Here is a 16,736-nt window from a genome sequence, read left to right on the forward strand (position 1 = left end):
TCAATTTGACTCGTAGGTTGCGACACTTGGGCAAAACGCCGTCGAAATTTAAACACTGCCGCGTTGCTTGGGCTGATGATCGATCAATTAGACTTGTCAAACACGCAAGAAAAAACCGTACCTGCGTCTGCTTGTCGTTGTTGCTTCTTGCCCGGAGAGCAGTCCAAGAGCCAAGAGTCCCCATGAATTGACACCATTTCTCACTATCATCACATGTCGTATTATCAGTATCATCCTTCATACACAGTGCCACTGATGTCGTACGTAGAATCAACTCCCATCGTCTACCACTCATTCCTCGATCCATTTCCTTCTCTACAATGAAGAATGAAGATAAGCGTCGTCGTTTGAAGCCTCTTGGGTCTGTTCACTCGATGACGAGCTGCAGCTGGACTTGGAATTTGTTTTAGAAAATGAGAGTAGAGTCCATGTACGCAACCTTGCTTAATACCCGTGTAAATCAATTAACAACTAGCTTGCGTTTAATTGCTAATTAGTTAACAAAGCTCGTTTAGAGTTTTGACCGGGCCTATACGTATATAGAATGCCTGGGTAGCTCACTGTAGTCAACCAAAGCAACAAACATTACATGCATCTAATACTTTCGATCTTACATCTCTGATTATAAAAACTTAGTTACAGCAATTCTGATTAACCTCTCGTTCAAATCATACAATAAACCTATTTTAAAAAAGAAAAATCATACAATAAACCACTAAACCAGCTTTAATCACATTAGTGATGACAAGTCATATAAAAATCTATATAAAGAATGATATTTTGATCGTTTCGTTAAGTTGTCTCATCTTATTCTGGCATTATTCTGGCCACGTACGTTGTTTTAATGTTAAATTATTATTTTTAACATATCAATGTGACATATTTGATTAAAAAAGTAAATATATATATTTTTAGATATATCAGTGACTCATAACTGAAAGTAATATAATATTGAAAGTAATATAATATTGAAAGTAACACAAAATATTATACATACCTTTAATGGTTGTCTTAAACACTTTTTATAGCTAGTAGGGTACATATACATCAAATATGAGTGAGTTTTAAGTAAGTAACTAGTGACACCCTAAAAATCATCTTATAGATCATCCACATAACTAAGTGGCAAGAAAGATGGATATTTGATTAATCCCCACTTTGCTAGAGGAACACCCACTTCGTTATAGCGTATCAAGTCATCGATCAAATCGAACAAGAATGCTATCAAACTCGGCAAAATAAGGTCTAAAGGCAAACACTCCACTTTCAGAAACACCATTTGCTCCACCAAAGTAGTCTCCCCATTGATCGTGAAGGGCTTAGTCAAACTCATCTTGAAGAACAAGAAGAAAGAGCATCGAACCAATTTCTTAACCAGAATGTGTTCGCATGAAAGCAAAAGATAGAATATTTTAGTTAGTTTTCAAATAAATATTTCCCACCCGTAATAAAAGAAAATATAAAGGGAACCTTTTGCCCAAGAACCTTTTGACTTGATTAATTTCCTAATCCAAATTTCATGTGTGAAAAGAGTTGCCGCAGGGCGTGGGCAGAGAATTTAGTCAAAGGCATCAAACAATTCCACGCTACTGATATTTTTATTCCAATTTGCCCACATGAGCCTCTCTCCCTTTTTGTTCCCCCTTTTGCCTAATAAGCCAGAAATGATGTTTTGACATTTCCTAACATACCCCTGCAACCAATATAAAGTTCAATAACCCCGCATTATTGACTTTGTCGTTGTAATATTAAGATTTCATCTACACGCGAGATATTTGAAATGTATAACCTTATTGTTTATGTTTCATAAGAGAGAAGAAATATGCACGATGACACCTCATAGGGTCATGTATTATCTCACTCATTAATTTAATTATTTATCATCAAACAACATATCATTGTTTATAGCTAAGTTTTCTTATTCATTTAGTATTCTCAACATCATTTGTTTTGCTTGAATTCTCATTTTTGCCATTTTATTATTATTATTATTGTTATTTTCTTTCTTTTCTCTTTTGTGTTACTATACACTCACTTTTTCATTTTTAACCTTGTAAATAGACAAGGTTCTAGTTTGCTTAACTTTTTTCTCTTTTAAATTTTTTTAAAAAACTTTTTATTAATAACTCATACACCCTACATATGTCGTGAGGTTTGAATTCATGACCTTAAAGTTGTCAGTTAAACACTTTAACCAACCAAGTCACATTTTAATCATCCAGTTTACTTAAATTAATATGAGCTTGAGTCTACCTCTCATTTCTCCCTCTCCTTCTCCTTCTCACATTCAACTGATTCAACATAAGAAAACGATCGGAACACAGGTTTACGCATAAAAAAAATCCTAAACATGCTTCTACATCTTAGAGAAGCTCTTTAACAAATGTTGAAGATTGCCTAGAGGGACATAATAGTAGTATTAATTCTACAAGAATCAATGGAGTTCCTTCCGTTATACCCTATTCAAGAAAATCTTTATCAAAACCTCAAAAAAGAAGGGCAACATGGTCATTCCAAGTAACCCAATAATCATTAGATGAGGGCAACTCCAACGGTGGAGTTAAAAACCAAGACCGGCCAATGAAAGAGAAAAAGTTATCTCCAACAGCAAAAAAGAGTAGGTGCTGGTCTTAATAATATAGCCCCAAGTGTCTTCTCAAGTCTTATATTCAGGACTTTTCCAAGACCAGCCCATGTGGGCTCCACATACACACACCTCATACGATACAATACTTTATTATTGGAATAGTGAGAAAAACATCTTCATATAACACCTTATTATTGGAGATGGAAAATTAATGAAATATAAATAGTGTCACAAGAGGTGCTACAAGGAGAATAACACTTTCAAATAGCACTTTTTTTTTTTTTGAGAGAAATAACATAATTTATTCAGAAAGAAAGAGGTTACAATGGGAATTATCGGTGGAGGAAGAAGTTTCCCCACTCATTTCCCTACTACCAGAAACAGTTACGGGTCTATCGCTAACAATGACATCCATGAGCCAATCGGGCCCAACCCCTAACCAAACTAACCGCCCATTTAATCGGGCTACATACTTAGCCACTACATCAGCCGCACCATTCGCAGTCCTAGAAACATGAGAGAGTTTAGGACTACCAACAGCAACCAACAGAACTCTAACTCGATCAACCAAAATCCCCTCTTCAGCAAAACACTCACCAACATCATTCACCACTCTCACAGCCTCTAAACAATCACATTCAACCTTCTCTAATAACCAATTATGCTCTACTACATATTCCAGTCCCTTATAGAGTGCCAACAACTCAGCAACACTTGGTCGAAAACGGCCTTGGACTCTTTCTCCTCCCGCTAGCACCAGATCCCCCAAACGGTTCCTCACAACAACTCCCACACCAATATTAACTCCATTATTAATAACAGAAGCATCAGTATTTAAGCTTAACATACCAGGGCTAGGAGGTTGCCATGCCATACCAATTATAGACCCCCCACTACTCAAGTGTGATTGCATACTATCCTGCACCGCCAACAAACTTTCCCACATTAACACACACTGGTCATATATAATAGATGGGGGTCGAGGCCGTTCTCCATGTATGACCCTATTTCTCTCACTCCAATTGCTCCAAAGCATTATAACAAGCAATTTCATCTCATCCACGGTTAAAACTTTGAAAGCATGATTCAAAAACTGAGAAAAGTCGGTCAACATACCCGAAACCAGCTTATTACCGGAGTTGCTTTGAAACCAAACCAAACCACATGTCCCGCGGAAAGGATATTACAGAGAATTCACCTGGGGGGGGGGGGGGAGACGTCACCGGTGAGCGCGTCCCCACGCACTTGTCGTGAGTCCCACCAACAATTAAACAAAGAGTGACTCCTTCATTCTCTCTCTATCTATCTATCTGAGCTCCGCATTTCTTCTCTATTTCCCCATCCCCGCCTTCACCTCTCTTTCTCCTCTCTTTTCCTGTTTGGCTCCTCTTCTACCTCCCCAAACTAAACCCAGATTTTGTGAATCACTGTTTGATTCTAGTTGAGCAGCAGCAAATGGGCAACTGTCTGGGTTCTTCTGCTAGGGTTGATACAGCTCAGAGCACCCTTGGTACTTCAGGTAGAGCTTTAGATATCAGTAAATTTCCATCTGTTTCTGCTGCTCAGGTGGTTTCCGATTTTGGGTTTCAGTTGCTTCGTTTCGTGTTGCAGTTAGTTACTAGTATTCAATATGATCTAATTTTTGGAAAAGGTTCAAAATTTATGAGGTTTCTTTTTTTAGCTAAGAATTTGTGTTTTTTTAGCTGATAATTGGCGAGTTTTTTCTGGAAAGGGTCAATTTTGTGAAAAGGGTTTTGATGTTTACTATGATCATGTGAAGGGTGTGTTAAGATGACACGCTATACTCTCTAGAAGCAAAGAGTTGGGTAATAATTGGGGTCTAAGGGAAAAGGTAGGGTGGTCCTTTGTAGTGATCACGGATCAAAGATGCTTGATGTGAAGAGTTTTGTAAGCCATATATGGTTGTACCCTGTTTGAGATTAACTGATAACTCCAAACTATGTATCTTGATTCACAAGTTTACATTGGAGAATTGATCATTCGGTTTGTTAAGTATGGATTAGTTTGGCAAAAGTGTCGTAGTCTTCTAGAAGATTGGTAGTTCGGTACTATGTATAGCACTACTTCAGGAATGCGCTTAAGTGGTTGAAAGTTAGAGATTGGTTGAACTTATTTCTTCTTTTCAGATTGGTATTGTGACTGACCGATTACTTTTTTCTTCTGTCAGCGTCGGGGACTTCCAAATCTTCCAGCAAAACCAGCCCTTCATCAGCTGCTCCCCCCAGCTTGACCATTTCATCATATAGTGAAAAGAGCAATAGTTCAAGTCTTCCTACACCAAGGACGGAAGGTGAAATATTGTCATCTCCAAATCTAAACCCGTTCTCATTCAATGAGCTAAGGAATGCCACCAGGAACTTTCGCCCTGACAGTCTTCTCGGCGAGGGAGGATTCGGTTATGTTTTCAAAGGATGGATTAATGAAACCACGTTTACAGCAGCAAAGCCAGGGTCAGGAATGGTTGTAGCCGTCAAGAAGCTCAAACCTGAAGGTTTCCAAGGTCACAAGGAGTGGTTGGTAAGCATCAACTACAATAATTTTCTTTTTGTGACCCTGGCAAGGTCACATTTTATTTGCTTATATACTAATAGCCACCCAATTTCAGACAGAAGTTAATTATCTTGGCCAGCTCTATCATCCAAATCTAGTTAAGCTTATTGGGTACTGCTTGGAAGGTGAAAACCGTCTATTGGTGTATGAGTTCATGCCAAAAGGAAGCTTAGAGAATCATCTTTTCAGAAGTAAGTGATATCATTTATTTTTTGTGTTCACCTTCAAAGTGTTTAAACTGTGGAAGAGAATATTGTCATTTACTTGCCAATAACAACATGTCAAAGAACCGAGTAAGGTTGTATTTTCAATGCCGAGATACTACTTTTGGCTTTAAGAAGGATTTGTAACATTGAACTTTTATCTTTTCAGGAGGGCCGCAACCACTTTCATGGGCAACAAGAATGAAAGTAGCCATAGGTGCTGCCAGGGGGCTAAGTTTTCTTCATGAAGCCGAATCACAAGTTATTTATCGTGATTTCAAGGCTTCCAATATTTTACTTGATGCGGTATGTTGAATATAAAGCACAAGGTTTCCATATCTTTGGGAGCTTTCTTATGTTTAAAAATCTTATGATCAAATAGTATAATTCACTGACCTTATTGGTGTATGGCCGGTTTCCAGGAATTCAATGCAAAACTTTCTGATTTTGGCCTGGCCAAGGCGGGTCCCACTGGTGACCGGACCCATGTTTCTACTCAAGTCATGGGCACTCAGGGCTATGCAGCACCTGAATATGTTGCTACAGGTTAGTTTATGTTTGATCTTAAGTACCATCTGGTGTTCTGTCTATATATGTTATATCATCATAACTTATCATCTTAAACATCTCAAATGACTCTATGCCTTCCCGAGGAACAACGATTTTACGCATGTTATTTTTCTTATTTTCATTTTAATGAATGATAGAAGGTTTGCATTTGACCCTTTGAGGGGTCACTTTTTTTTTTTTTGCTGAGGCAATCACGGAATGATATTTGCTTGACCTAAATGACTAAATCTTGAATATTTGGAATGTCCTCATGTATCTACTCCAAAGGTTGAAAAAGAATAAGGTTTAGCCTTTTGAATTGCATATGAGAATTGGATGGTACATATTTTTGTTTCTTCTACCAAGTACCATTAACATTTTTGGTGGGAGTTTTGTTAAGACAAGCCTTTCTGTTTTGTATGCAAATGATTGTTGTAGAGGGTATGATGCATATGGAATATTAAGTATTATGTTCAAAATACGTAATGCTTTTGTAGGTTGATTTCTGACCACTGCATTGTTTAACAGGTCGATTAACTGCTAAAAGTGACGTTTATAGTTTTGGGGTTGTATTGTTGGAACTTTTGTCTGGACGGCGAGCTGTCGATAAAACAAAGGTTGGCGTCGAGCAGAATCTTGTAGACTGGACAAAACCATATTTAGGTGACAAAAGAAAACTATTTCGAATTATGGACACCAAGTTGGAGGGTCAATATCCTCAGAAATCAGCCTATACAGCTGCTACTCTGGCTTTACAGTGCCTAAGCCCAGAATCTAAACAAAGGCCTACAATGTCAACAGTTGTAGCAACACTGGAACAACTTGATGCCCCCAAAACACCTGCCAGAATCTCTCAATCAGAGCAGCAGGGAGTTCCTCTTCATCACCGTAGGTCCCCCATGCAACATCACCGTTCTCCTTTAAATTTAACGCCCAGTGCATCTCCATTGCCATCCTACCGGCCATCTGCTTTTGTTCATTGAACACAGTTTTCTTAATGGAGATTACTCATTTGATTCCAATTTGTTTATATAGAATCAAGTTTGGGTCTGTATTTATCACACTTTTCAATTAGAGGAGGTATCATGGTGCCTGTAATTCTATGAATATATGCTTAGCCTTTTTGTGGTGGTATCTGTGTCTGAGTTATAGTTCTGTAAAAAGTTAGCTGTGAGTATTAGTTTGCACTCTTTACTATTGCCCCTTCAGTTTATCGATTCTTTATTGGGTATGATACTCCACTCCAGGAGCAGCAATGTTAGAGATCATATGGATCTTTTTCGTCGTGTTTTTATGCGATTCTGTTCAAGTATTAAGACACTTCTCATGTATGCTGTTTCCTTTAGTTGTACGAAATTTCTGCTTGTACATTGATTCAAACAGGAACTATTTCAATTGCTTACATTCATTCTGGACATACACAGCATTATCATAGACATGAGGACCATACTTGTCTGTCATTCATTTCGTCTAGCCGTCTAGATAAAAGTATTTATTGTACTATGCAAGGAGGAGGGCATGGGGTAAATGTAAGAGCACAGTACGGTTTCGGATTACTACTGCTACCGCTGCTGCTTGTATTTTCTTGCAACTCCTTCAACTCAGCCACAACTTCTGTCATTGTTGGTCTGCACTTGGGGTCTGAAGCAAGGCATAGGAGTGTGAGTTCCGCGAACTTTTGAGCCTCTTTTGTTGGGAAGTTCCTTCCCAGTCTCTGATCGATCACGCGGTGCAGTTGTTGCTTGTTGCTGAGGTATGGACCAGCCCACTGTGTTAGATCTCCGGCCATTCCATCGGAATATTTCTTCACGGCACAGCAGCCTGATAAAATCTCCAACAGCACCACTCCAAAGCTGTACACGTCGGTTTTCAGCGTTACATGTCCTGTAAAATGAACAACACATTAATAAGCTGCTTGTACACATCAGTTGTATACATGAACTTCTGCTATTTTGGTTGAGTGGTTTGGTACCAGTTCCTATGTATTCCGGTGCTATATAGCCTTTGGTGCCAAGAATCCTTGTCAGTATGCGGTCCTGGTCAGCTAGAGGTCCATATCTTGCCAGGCCAAAATCTGATAGCTTAGCATTGAAGTCCTGAAATATCAGTTGTGAGGTTCAAGTTACTACAAGCATGAAGAGCTTAATTTTAGTTTGAGTGACAAAAGAGCCTCACTTTATCCAACAAGACATTGGAAGCTTTCAGATCTCGATGAATGACTGGCGTGCCATGATTGTGAAGAGAATCTAGGGCCTTGGCTATATCAATTGCTACGTTAATTCTTCTTCTCCAATCTAAATGCGGTGCCTTCTCTGCCAGTAGTTGGGTCTCCAAGCTTCCTTTACTCATGTACTCATAGACCAATATCCTTTGCTCACCCTCTTTGCAGTAGCCTATTAGCTTCACTATGTTGGGATGGTTAAGTTTGCCCATGTATTTGATTTCATTCTGCATCAGGCGATTACTAACATATATAAATCTCATTTCACAGATTAAAACAGATGAGTGTGACTAAAAATCCTAACCTTCCATTGTTCATGTCCTTGTGGCCCGGTCTTTCTGAGCCTTTTGATGGCAACTGCGACCCCCTCATTTGGTTTTTCAGCAGAGGCCATACTGCAGTAAGTGACATACCCTATGTAAACATCACCAAATCCCCCTTGCCCGATTAAATTTCTGCTGCTAAATTTGCGTGTCGCCTCTTTCAAGTCACTATAACAAAAGCAGTGCACATTGTACTTGTAGTAAGCATGAAATACCCCATCATTCTTATTCACTACCGCAATATTAGATTTCTTAGCAGCTTTTCCAGCAATTCTGTGAGCAAGCCTTTTCTTATCAATATGCCTCTCTGCGCCTAAGAAATGAGTTCAGCAATGGACATGTTAATCAAGCTAGGAAAACAACCTGTGCTTGTAGAAACATACAGAAGTGTTGATATATTAGAGTTGTACATCAGTACATGTACCTATATCTGTGTTTGAAGTAACATGTTTGATTTCTTGAAGTGGGGATCTCTGTGTTTCACGTTTCCTTTCTGTAATAAAAAATCGAATGCATTATGCATACACGTATAGAAGTTAGCATACAAAGGTTCATGTTCTTAGTATGGGAAAGAAACAGAAGAAATAAAGACTAGCTAGCTACCTCCCATAGAAGTTGAGGAAAAAGCTGGAATCGTTCCGTCTCCAACTGTTGTTCCATTAACTTTCTTGGATCGATAAGAACCACCTTCACCAATTTGAAGAGTAAACGTACTAGCTTGAGTTTATGATATATAGCAGGTATTCAAATCTCTGAAATAAAGAATTTCGGAAAATGCAAACCAGTAGGAGTTAGAACAGGTGAGTCTGGCTCTCGACGATGTTTCCTCAAACAATTTCCCATGGTGGTGAAATGTATTGATAAGATGATAGAAGAACCCAGAATTTAACCTACTAGATCGAGTTATAGTACTCAGATTTATGTGATGAACTATACTGTTTGAGGAATCAGAGAGAGATTGTGATCTTAATTGACGTGCATTTATACAAGCCATTACCTAAGTAAGTAGAGTTAAAAGCTGGTGCAACCAATGGTGTAAAACCTAGAAATAGACGATTTGGTGTTGATATCTAGGTTTAAAAACTCTACGAGGGTTTTGTGAATGTTCAATAAGGACAATGCAACAGTATTTCGATGATTTTTAAGCTTCAGTTAGAATCTATAAAACACATTGGCTCGATATGTACGTGCTCCAAGTATATTGGTTAATTTGGAGCTGCATGGGATACTATAAATGTAGGTTTATGCTTTCCTTTTCACATCAGAGAAGACGAAATTCTTGGTATAGTACTTAAGTTTCGGAGTTCTGATCATTCCTATTTTTATAATGCTTCACACAGCTGGGAGATGAAATCGGGCCGCAACTTCTCAGGGGCAATCAAGATGGAGATAGAAGAGATCGAAGAAAACAAATTAGCCAAGCCGCCGGCTTTTGTTACTTTGTGAGTAGCAAGAAGCTGATTATAGAACTGTTGACCTAGTTGCCCACACTGGCTGTTCTTGATTCTTTCTTCGTTATAGCAAGTTTGTATGTGTTTCTTTTGTTTTGCTGCTCTTGTTTTCGTTGTGCTGTGCATTTTTTTCTGGTTTTGCTCGGCATCTTCGCCTCATTGGAAGTAACGTTGGAATTTTAGCTAGATAGATGTCCAAGTTCAACTTAGTTCTTCTTTGGTTCCTTGGACCTTGGCTGACTCTCCATGCGTTCGACTCGCATACTCAAACATGAGTTTCGTCCTTCTTCCCCGAGTCCCTGATTTGAACACCAACAAAGAAAAGAAAACAAAAGTAAAGTAACTCAAAGCACAACATACGTACCCGGATCCTCACAATTAGAGTGTTGCATAGCACGTCTGAGCTCCTTGCAGCTTAGTTTTATTTCATCAAATGACACCCGGGGTTCCCCCAAACACTTCAGTAGGAACTAGCGAAATTAAGTTTCGGCTAACCATAAGCTAACCCCAATGAAGTGTTCGGGGGAACTCTAGGGGACACCTGATATCGCCAGACAGCTTGGGCTTCGTATTACACTGCTGGCATGGCCGGTACTAGCTACAATGTATCATATATTGCTTATATTATTGGGTTGTGAAAGCTGCATGCATGTGGCACTATTTATAGTGAATGACTCATATGCTAAGCTATCTTGATTTGCATTTAGCTGTGAGTACGTTTGCCTTTGGTTATGTTTAAGCAGGGAACCAGGTAGAAGATCGGTGAAGGAGCTAGCGGTAAAAGAATACAGGCTGCAGTGAACCTAGACAACCATATGGGTTAGATTGAAGAGTATGATCGAGGAATAAAAATCTTGACGTGAGAGGTCATGACTCATGAGACTCGATCTCGTTAGATCTTCCTTTTTGCTACGTAACTAAATCTTTGTTCATCTAGTAGCCCCGCCTTTCGTTTTCAGATATCTTTATCAAATCTTGTGTATCTACTGATCATACAGAAAGGGCTTCTTAGTTTAGAAACCTGTAGGGTACTGCAACTGGTTGAGCTAGCTAAATCGAACTTAGAAAGATGAACTTAGCTTTAAGCATGAAGATTTTGATTATAATTAATTAAAATGTATGTATAACCTTAATTTGATCGACAAATCTAGCCAGACACGAAAAGGATTGGAGATAGGATATGCATGCAATACCGAACAATGGAAACTAAAGTTCCTGTGACCACTCATTTCCACAATATTCCTCTTCGATTCTCACCCCCCATTTTCCCCAAAACTCAGACCAGGTTCATCAATCCCATGTATGTACGAGGATATATGTTTTTCATACAGAGAGTTATCACAACTCCATACATATTTACGTATTATACATGACATATATACGTATTGTATATTATGTATATGCAGCTAGCTATCTAGCTATAAATAGTAGGCCACTACTGCATTGCCAAGAAAGCAAATCATAGCAAAGGCAAATCATGAAGATATCATTGTCAGTTGTTACCTGGAGTTCTCCTGAATACTTCATTGGGGTAGCTAGTATCATGCTTCAAGAGTCAAGATCCTTAATTTAGTCACAATTTAAGGGTGACTAGCTCATCAAGTATTTTAGTTTTATCCCACTGAAGTGTTTGGGGGAACTCTGGGTGCCATCTGGTTGCAGTAGCACGTATATACTATTCATCATCAGCAAAAGAGAGTCCGAAATTTTTGTTTTCTTCAGATTTATATATTATCATGGTGCTGTTATAAGAAACAGATACTAATTATAAGCTAGTTGAATGCACGCTTCATATTTGCGAGCATCAATTCGATCTTTACTTTCTGAATTCTAACTCTTACTTCTTAAAATGCAAGGTTCGAGACAATTTTTGTGAATTCTTATCCATTCATTTTATTGGTTCTTGATCATTCATGGTAACTTTCATAATGCAGATTGAGGAATTACATCATGCGCGCATTCATATTTGCTGCTTAGCTACTACAGCAATTATAGGTGATTTATAGAAAATGAGGAGAACCAAACTCTACATGAGGAGAACCAAATTGGTCGTCATTTGGTGCGCAGTGGCTGTTCTCATTTCTCGAACTAGCGATCGAGTGCATCGATCGATTAGATGAAGCAGCATAGCCAGGGATGTAGTTCTCGTAGGCGTAGGCACAGCCCGCATAGGAAGTAGAAGTGCATACGTAGTTTGAGTATTAGCAAGATACTCTCTGCATTTGTTTATGATGAATTCGAGTTTAACAGTTCTCCTTATGGCATTTAATTTGATTGAGCCTCTGATCGACGTTTAACAGTTCTCCTTCAATATGAATTCGAGTAATCGTAGAATAAAACCTGAACGTACGTTAGAGTTGAACTGGAATACATGAACTGATGCACGGTTTCTTTTCCCTATCTTATTATCCACTCCATTTTCCTGCTTGTAAGTTGTAACATGTTCTTTCCATGAGTTCTCCTCATGTCCTCGATCATAACTGAGATATAGAGATCGATCTGATTCTTTGAGATCAAAAAACACGTATAAAGACCATGTTTTTGATATAAATAAAAAATAATTAAGATTAAATTCAGTTTACCCCACAAATTTCTGGTGCCAAAATCAGTTCAGTCATGCAACTTTTTTTAAAATCAATTCGTCCCTTCAACTTTCGTAAACACATCAATCAATCTAATTTTTGAATTCCTCTCGAAATATGATGTCACCAAAGCTGTTGAAACTGACAAGGTTTTACGTAAGACACTTGTGGACCAATTTTAATAAAAAGTTGGCAGGTGATGAAGGACCAGCTGTGGGCAATTGCAAAGTCCACAAACCCACAACCATGGTTTATTACGACGAAGAGATAATTATGATGAAACAAATTGACCCTAATTACCAGACAATTACTAGAGTCTTGCATGATAGTAATTTTATAATAACTCGATCGTTATCATTAATTGTTGACGTAATCTTGAGATAATCATTAATTACCAGATATATAAGTCGCCACACTAAAGATGAAAAACATGGCTAATTTAAGAAAGTAATATTTAAGCTACAACACATGCATGATTATGTATCAACTGCATGGCTCCCTTATTTCATGTCCCAAAACTTGATTTTGAGTATCTATTAGGTATATTTCAGAACCCAAACAAAATAAGAAAAAGGTATGTAAGAACAATATTCTCAAGTGACTTAACTAACAAGCAATTAATTGGCTGAAAAATATTTCTTCTTCTGTTTATTCCTCATCATATTTGGCAAGACCTTAACCGATTAATCCACCTAAATAGCCCAGGAAAGAGAAACTCTTCCTATTCCAGTTGGTAATCAACGACCGTCATGCCTATATACATCAGCCAAATTCAATCTGTTCTACTTATATACGCTTATATATAGATTTCTAGTGGATCATGAGAAATATAATTAATCAAAGCTAGCTAGGTAGAACTTGAGTACTCTTGATTGGTCATGGCCGGTCTACTCCATTGTCGCGTCGAGCCCCTAATGGACACACAGCTTCTACTACACGATCAGAAACCTAATTCACCTTCAGTGCCAGCACTGCCGCCCCAAGTGTTCATTCAATTTGTTTACAGAGTGAATCACCAGTACTACATGTATCCCAAAGATTCATATAGATATATACACCTAGGTGATTATGATCACCAAGAGATAAAGCAGGTAGTAAACACACAATTTGATCTGTGGATGGTAGAACACTCCAACCTCTCCTACCCTCTTCTTTCCCGAAAGCTGTCGTCGCTCGGAGTTGATCCCTCCCTGCACTCATCCGTAGTGGATCTGATCACATTGAACTGCAAAACGTCCGGATACTGGCAATATTGTAACGTGAGTGGTGGTTGGACGGTTCTTCCTTTGAGCGTTACCATCGAAGAAGCGCACTATATGATTCTCTGCGAGGCTTGCAATGAATTAATCGGACTGGAGGAAGAAGAAGAAGAAGAAGAAGACGACGACAACGATTATGAAGAAGTAATTGGTATGATACCATCGAGTGAGTCGTCGATAAAGGAATTGCTCAAGAGGGTTAGGGTTGGGAACAATGAAAAAGGAATTTGCACTGTTTGTCTCGAAGAATTGAGTAGTACAGGAGGAAAGTCCTATGCTATGGAGATGCCTTGCAGACATTTGTTTCACGACGAGTGTGTTGTGAGATGGCTCAAGGAGAGTCATTATTGCCCAATTTGCCGCTTTGAGATGCCTACTGCATATTGATAACAATTCATAATGTTTAATTCCGTGTTTAGCTTTTTAGTTTGATGTTAATTAGTTAAACATCTTGACTTCATGTTATCCTAGCTAGAAAATTTGCATTGGTTATTTTGAAGAAACAAGTTGTTAAGAAATTAGTGATTGATTAAAGAACAATTAGTACTGTTTTCTTGGCTTGACCCGTCATCATAAATTCATAATTAAAGTTTTGATTCTAGTTGTAATGATAAACAATAAAAGCTCGTAAATTATTTTCCATCTTTTTATTTGTAAAAGTGGCATGGAGTTCTTACGATCTCTAGCTAGAGATGCGAAGAATCTACATATATATATATCCAATAGCATGTGAATTCACATATCTTCCACACACAAAAAACACACACATGAAAGCAAGTTTGATGTAAATTGTTTTTTTTGTTCGAAATAGTTAGAGGAGATTGTTTTTGGATCAAATGCACAATTAATGTGCTACAATAGTGTGAGTCAAACTCACGACCTCTCACTTGTAAGGAGAGACTTATACCATTAGACCAAACGATGCTGGGAGTTAGAGAAAAAATTTGAAATTACAGTTCTATAAACTTTTTAATTTTTGGTTTTCTTTTTAAGATGTGACAATCTTAAATATGGAAAATTCTACAATGTATTAATGCATGTGAATGATGTGATGCATCAACTTTGTAAATTGAGTCATCAAACTCAAACTAGTAATTAATCATTGAAGTTGTAACATGAGTCTTTAAAGTTGTAAAATTTTCTAATTACAACATTAGTAATCATGTGTCCTTAGAGTGATAAAATATGTGCTTAAAATGGTAATTGAGTGGAAACAGTTTCAAATATTAGGATCCCAACTCGAGGACAAACCGTTTCTAAGCTAATTAAATTTGTATTCCGAACAGAAGTTGGAATCCTATATACAAAAGGAATATATACTTCACAATCCAAGAAAGTGATGGCATCATCACTTAATTAGTGTTCGGAATTGGAAACCAGGTTGGAGAAGAGTCCAGTTTCTCTTAGGAAATGTGGGCCCTATTATATATACTAGCGCCTAGCTTGCTTATTTCTTCCGTACCGACTTGCAGTTGTCTCTTTTTGATGGCATTATTTTGTTGTACTATCGAGACAGTGAATCACGAGGAAACTCACCACAACTATGTCATCAATCCCATTAGAATACCAGCCATAGACCAGCTTCATCATCAAGGGAAAGTTTTCATAGAGTTTGTCTACGAAGTCATCCACAGCTATAAGAATAATTCACTACTCCATCAAAGAACTCTTATCAGCCAATACCAAGATCCTGAGGAGACGAAGATAGAACTGCGCCGATTTGACAGGAGCATGCTAAAGAGCCAGAGACAAACGTCCAGGATTATGTCCAGCGTTCTGCCCATGTTTAGAATCACAAAAGGTACTTCATTGTACAATGAAATAGTCGATGCGATAGTGGAAACGGTTTCAAACAGGGGCAGTTCTAGAGAGACGTCGGCCTTGTCGGTTTGTATTACTAGGCAACATATCATGATTCACTGCGAGATTCACTGCGAGAGGTGCTTGATGAGAGATTATCGTTTGTTGAGATTGAGGGAGGTGGCTTTGATTCAGAGAGCTTTGAGGGAATCGGAAGCCGAGAGAATGCGACAAATGATGGTACCGGCGAGTGAGTCAGCGATCAAGAACCTTTTGAATAGGGTAAGAGTCGAGGAGGAGGAGGAAAAGGAAAGTACAAGAAAAAGAAGAAAATCTAGTTGTAGTAGGAGTGATGAGGTGGGTGAGAGTGGGTATTGCACTGTTTGTTTGGAACCTGTGGGATCATATGCTACTGAGATGCCTTGCAAACATGCGTTTCATGAAGATTGCATAGTGAGATGGCTGAAAGTAAGTCACAAATGTCCAGTCTGCAGATCCGAGGTGCCTACTGAATGAATTGATTCGATCAATGAAAATTTCCTATATGTAAAGTTCAATTGAATTACATGAAAATGAAATTTTATGTGGTTTTTAATGTAGAATATGGTTATTACTGACAATTTCTAATGTCGGAAATCACAATATGTGTTGTAGTGTAAAAGCAATATGGTCGCCAATTTCATATTATAAGGATCCAGACATTCTTCTGCCATATATTTGGCTTCAGTATATACACTATTTGTGAGGATCCGATTGACGTGCGAATCAATCATGCATGTCTTCATACCAATTCCAACCACTTTGAAGATCGATCGATCAGCGACCTACAACAATTAAGTGAACCAAACCTAAAGCATGCACCTGTCAAAAAAGCAAACCAAGTCGACATTGAACGTTTATATATATTAATGCATCAAGAAAGCAAAGTGTGTGCATCAGTGCATGCAAGTCTTTGCTCGTAGAGACTTGGTTATTTGAATGAAACTGTAAAAATGCAGCTTGCTAGCTAGCTAGCTAGCCATTCTTTGGTAGTACATGAGTAACATGATATGATATCAAATGTCACCGGGAGTTCCCCCAAACACTTCAGTGGGATAATTGAGCTATAATTATATAAACTTCCCAATGAAGTGATCAAGGGAACTCTAGGGGACACCTGAAAAGACTTCGACCCGATCAATATTGGTCTC

General features: G+C 38.2%; 3 protein-coding genes across 3 annotated transcripts; 2 read left to right on the plus strand and 1 right to left on the minus strand.

The window, feature by feature from the left end:
• The first annotated feature begins 3,978 nt into the window (after positions 1–3,978).
• LOC101311755 (protein kinase 2B, chloroplastic-like) lies at positions 3,979–7,224 on the plus strand. Its single transcript, XM_004297278.1, has 6 exons — positions 3,979–4,106; positions 4,776–5,125; positions 5,214–5,349; positions 5,531–5,667; positions 5,784–5,907; positions 6,439–7,224. Exons 1-6 carry the CDS (start codon positions 4,043–4,045, stop codon positions 6,891–6,893), a joined length of 1,266 nt encoding a protein of 421 aa, XP_004297326.1. The 5' UTR covers positions 3,979–4,042; the 3' UTR covers positions 6,894–7,224.
• Positions 7,225–7,402: 178 nt separating this feature from the next.
• Positions 7,403–9,297, minus strand: LOC101307986 (protein kinase 2B, chloroplastic-like). The gene is made up of 7 exons (XM_004298391.1): positions 9,237–9,297; positions 9,058–9,141; positions 8,879–8,947; positions 8,436–8,767; positions 8,086–8,358; positions 7,883–8,006; positions 7,403–7,794 (listed from the first exon to the last, which is right to left on the minus strand). The coding sequence occupies exons 1-7, from the start codon at positions 9,295–9,297 to the stop codon at positions 7,403–7,405; spliced, it is 1,335 nt and encodes a 444-aa protein (XP_004298439.1).
• Positions 9,298–13,605: 4,308 nt separating this feature from the next.
• On the plus strand, positions 13,606–14,133 carry LOC101308283 (E3 ubiquitin-protein ligase RING1-like). Its single transcript, XM_004298392.1, has one exon. The coding sequence runs from the start codon at positions 13,606–13,608 to the stop codon at positions 14,131–14,133; it is 528 nt and encodes a 175-aa protein (XP_004298440.1).
• Positions 14,134–16,736: the final 2,603 nt, after the last annotated feature.

The sequence above is a fragment of the Fragaria vesca genome, linkage group LG4 (genome assembly GCF_000184155.1).
Source record: "Fragaria vesca subsp. vesca linkage group LG4, FraVesHawaii_1.0, whole genome shotgun sequence".
NCBI lineage: Eukaryota > Viridiplantae > Streptophyta > Magnoliopsida > Rosales > Rosaceae > Fragaria > Fragaria vesca.